Source organism: Mesitornis unicolor, unplaced genomic scaffold (genome assembly GCF_000695765.1).
Source record: "Mesitornis unicolor isolate BGI_N332 unplaced genomic scaffold, ASM69576v1 scaffold47709, whole genome shotgun sequence".
Classification (NCBI taxonomy): Eukaryota; Metazoa; Chordata; class Aves; order Mesitornithiformes; family Mesitornithidae; genus Mesitornis; species Mesitornis unicolor.
The window spans coordinates 5,283-9,718 of NW_010210217.1; the positions used below are offsets into that span (position 1 = coordinate 5,283).

The following is a 4,436-nucleotide window of genomic DNA, read 5'->3' on the forward strand; positions in this document are numbered from 1 at the left end:
AGCTGGGGCCCGAACGACGACGGGAAGACGGTGGAGGGGCCGGGGAGGCTGGCGCAGAAGGCGTTTGAGTACGGGATAAAAGAGGTACAAGGAATAAGAGGAGGACACGGCAAAACGCGCCAGAGAACAGAGCTTTAAAACGGTTGATGTCGGGGAAGAAAGGAAAATGGTTTTGCGCTCTGTTTTGCACTCTGTTTGCACAGGCATTTGGAAAGGAGGAGATGGGTTTCAGTGGTGCAGGTCAGAGAAACCACCAGCCAGAACAGGACTTTAAAAAAGCACCATTAAAGCCCCCTGCGCTGGTTTTAAGCTGCTGTTCTCCACCGAGGAGCATTCTTCTTCCATCCTTACTTCTGCTGCCTTTGTCTCGCCCTACCCCCACCCTTCTCTGCTGCTTGTTTTGCACTGAGCAGTAATTGGATTTCTGCACTGAAAGCCTATAAAACGGAATACAAAATTTCTGCTTTGTGAGTATTTTGCTGTGCGACACAGTGGAGCCTATTAGCACCCTGCAGATGGACTTCTATTGCGTTAATTGCGTTAGTTTATGAATTGGTGCGTGCCATGATCCACTTAAAATGAAGACAGTAAAAATCCATGACAAATAGTATTGGAAACGCCCTTTACAAATAGCTCTTTGTGTTATCCTCTTTAGATCTGGTTGGATGACAATTAGGGTGCAAACTGAGGGATGTATTAATAAACTGCTCTTGTCCTTGCCAGTGAGGTGAAAAGATACCTGAGGATGGGCAGGCACTGATGTAGGGAGGAAGGCTGAGGCAGAGATGGGAGAGGAGAGAAACGGAGGACAGCAGCAAAGAGAAAGAGGATTTTGGAAGAAGGGCAGGTAGCTTTAGAGAAGAAGAACGAAGAGTCCAACAGCTGACAGGAGCTTGCGGTAAACAGAGATCCACGTCCATAGGTAGGCAGCGAGAGAAGAGGGAGAGTTGAAGGCATTCATCAGGGAACCAGCGTTCAGTGGTCTCGCTCTGCAGAAGCAGGTTATTTGGTGAAGAATATACCTTTTTTTACAGCTTATTTCTTAAGGAGAGCAAACTCACCCTTTGATTTGCCCGACTTCTTTTCCAAGGGCCTGAGTGGTCTTCATTGCACTTAAAGTCAGCCAGAGTTGGGGTTGCCAATGGCTTTCATCCCTTCATTGCTGGCTGTGTAAAGCACTTAAGTACACGCTCAGCCTTGAGCACCTGAGAGGCATCAGTAGCACTCTAAGTGAAAGCAGAGCAGGTTTACACATACCAGTGCTTTTCTGGAACACAGCCTTTGTTCTCCAAAGAAGATGTTATCTTATTTTGTCACAGAATCATAATTTTCCTGTCACTGGCGTGGCTTGTCCTTCCCATTTTAGCAGTTTTATCGCAAAAAGCACAGCTTACTTTTCTATTCTCCTTTATTTTTTGGTGCTGAAAATGTCTTAGTCCTTGCATGAGTCCTACCTGAGTGGGATGGTAAAAACCTGTATTTCAGCTGCTGTTTCCAGTGCAAGTACATGTGTTAATGATGAACAACGCAGAAACCTTTGCTCTTCTCGTGACTTGGGGTTTTTTCCTTTGAAGGATCAGCACAGCTTAAGGCTCGATAGGGCGACACGTGTCTCCTCCGTGATACCTGTGGTGGTTTGCACGCTGTCCACATCATTCGTAGTGCTCACCTGTACCTCCGTGATTACAGGAAAGGCGAATGAATTAACCCTTGATAAATGTGCCATTTAAAAAAAAAAGAAGGGATTTTTTTTTTCCCCAGGAATGTTCAGGACGTGCGTGGGAAAATTTACCTGTTGAGCACAGAATCTGCTTTTAACTTAAAAACCTATTCTGGGGGAATTTGCTGTGCCTGGAACACTAAACCTCGGCTGACCAAACAAAGAGATGTGCTGTAGGGTGTGAAGTGGGATGGTTTCTTCTGTCTCTGTCTTCTACAGTGCTTTTCTACCTGAAAATGTGCGATATATCAGGGATTTGAGGGAGGAGGGGTTGTTAAGAATACCTGACAGAGACTGAAATCTCTTGGCTAACCCCTCATTTCCATTTCCTCTAGGGCCGAAATGGGAAAGGCTCCATTTTCGTGTGGGCTTCTGGGAACGGAGGCCGCCAGGGTGACAACTGCGACTGCGATGGGTACACTGATAGTATCTACACTATCTCCATTAGCAGTGCTTCGCAGCAAGGCCTTTCTCCCTGGTATGCAGAGAAGTGCTCTTCAACTCTGGCCACCGCATACAGCAGTGGGGATTATACTGACCAGAGAATTGTAGGTCGTTTTTACCAGATTCAGAACAAACATAGAAATGTCTTATATGTGCAAATAACAAGTGAGAGCTCTTAAGTGCTTGTTTTCGGTTGCCTGCTTTACGTTCTGTGTTACACGCCCGGTGCTTTTGCCTTGAAACGCTGAGGGATTCGTGATCCAAAAAGCGATTGTGTTCCTGAAACATCTTCTGCTGTAAAGCAGTGGCTAAACAAAAGCGTTGTGCCAGCGCGGTTAAATCAGCATGATGAATTTGTCTGCTCTTTGTGTGTGACCGAGGTCTCTGCGTGAGGTTTGGTATGGTTCTTAAGAAAGGGCAGATGAAGAGAGGTTTAGAATAAAAGGAGAAAGAACCTGTGAAGTTGGTGTATCGGTACCGCTGACCTTGCCATTAGCTTTTATAAGATTGCCAGCCCTTGAGTCCCCACTTACAACAGGAAAAACAGTGCTTCCAAGCCTGTGAAATGTACTCAGCCAGCAGGCAGATCAGTCTGTGTGCCTTCATTAGCTGTGCAAGAAATAACTCGTGCTGAAGAAAATTGCTGTGATAAAATAATGCTGAAGTACCAGTAATTTCTGTTCGGCCCTGGTGGATGCTAATTTTACAATAAACTACGTTGATGGGGATTAAAACAATGTCATTCCAAGTTAGCCAGGAGATAAGTCCTTCCTAAGTGGCTTCTATTCATAGCCAAGATGTAGATACGGGCAGATGAGTTTCGGATTTAATTTCCAAATAAAGCACATGTTTCATTGCAAATTATAGTTCTTCTGCTGAAGAGGGAGCAGAACACCAATACTAATCCTATGAGTAATTTTCTAGCAAGCAGTAATTTTAAATGTTCTAGGCCCAACACAATGATCTGTTTTTATGATTCACCAGTAAGCCTGAAACACTTATTGTGAAACCTTAGAATAAAGTAAGATATTCGGAGTGGGAGTATTTTGTTCCAACACAAAGCGCTTTGATACAAAAATTATAGTCAAAGTAAGAAGGTTGCATTGAAGTATGAGCGGATTTAAACATCCATCAGTTTTTCCGCTGGCGAGGAGTGGATTAATACGCACCAAGTAAAGGATACGTGGCTATGTTTGTGAGTGTGGATATGACTGTACTTACAACCGCTTATTAATGGAATATGGGGCTTTTTTTGGTGTCTTTTCTTCGTGTCAGACAAGTGCTGATCTTCACAACGAATGCACAGAGACTCACACTGGGACCTCTGCGTCTGCGCCGCTGGCAGCAGGAAGTTTTGCCTTAGCGCTGGAAGCAAAGTAAGATGTAACGCCGTTCCCTTTGAAACCCCGCGCTTTCAGCCCCTCCGCCACCTTCCCCAAAATGCTGTCTGTCTGAGAGCGACACCGCCTCGTGCTGCAGCTCCGCTTTTTGTCAGCCGGACTTGCTCACACTGGTGACAAAAATAAGCAGCCGCTTGCTGCGACACCTTCCCAGCAAAGCAGAGCCAGTGCAACAAGTGAAACACGATGGCCAAGGGACTGTAGTCCATTTTCTGCCTTGGGAGCAGTGGTTTACTGAGCTCTGGTCAATCGCACGTAAAAGCAGTGAGGCTGTGCGTGTGTCAGGAGGATTTAATTTGAAGACAGTAGGTTTTAGGGGTTTAAATTAAGTCTTTAGTCAGTTTGCAGAACCTTTTCTGCTAATGGTGAGACATGAAATGGGAGGTGCCCAAGGGAGCAGAGGCTGTGGCGCTGGTAGTCAAAATGTGTGACTCGGAGAGGGTCGAAAAGAACAGGAGAGGGCAATGGCCTTTTCACCGAAAACACTTCAGGAATTAGGTCTTAGGCTTAGTGCTTGTGTGGTGTAGGTTTAGCTCCGTTTTTTATGGCATACTTCATAAGCCAAGATACTTAGTGTCATATTCTGAAGGGTAGAGTTAATCACAGAAAAAATCAAGTGAACTTTCAGAGTCCAGGTCTCATAAAGACCGGTGGGAAATACTGCTTTTGCTACTTAACTTTGAATGCTTGAGTGTTCTTGAAGAACTGGACTCTAATCTGGCTAGATACCCCTTCTTCATTTACACATAAATCTTGTCTACCTGGAGAAATATTGTGAGGATAAGCATGTGACATGCTGTTTATTTTAAAATAGCGGGATGCCATGTACTTTCAAAGCTTGTTTTGTGGCAGAGTAATAACTGAGGGAAAGA

At 45.0% G+C, this 4,436-nt stretch overlaps 1 protein-coding gene across 1 annotated transcript in view; it reads left to right on the forward strand.

Annotated features, from left to right (window-relative positions):
* Nucleotides 1–4,436, forward strand: part of LOC104547431 (neuroendocrine convertase 1-like) — a gene marked incomplete at both ends in the record, with an annotated part of 8,882 nt that overhangs the window by 4,140 nt on the left and 306 nt on the right. Inside the window, 3 exon segments of the mRNA XM_010193109.1 lie at nucleotides 1–84; nucleotides 2,056–2,268; nucleotides 3,440–3,540. The exon segment at nucleotides 1–84 is cut by the window's left edge and continues 30 nt beyond it. Of these exon segments, the coding sequence (XP_010191411.1) occupies nucleotides 1–84; nucleotides 2,056–2,268; nucleotides 3,440–3,540 (398 nt within the window).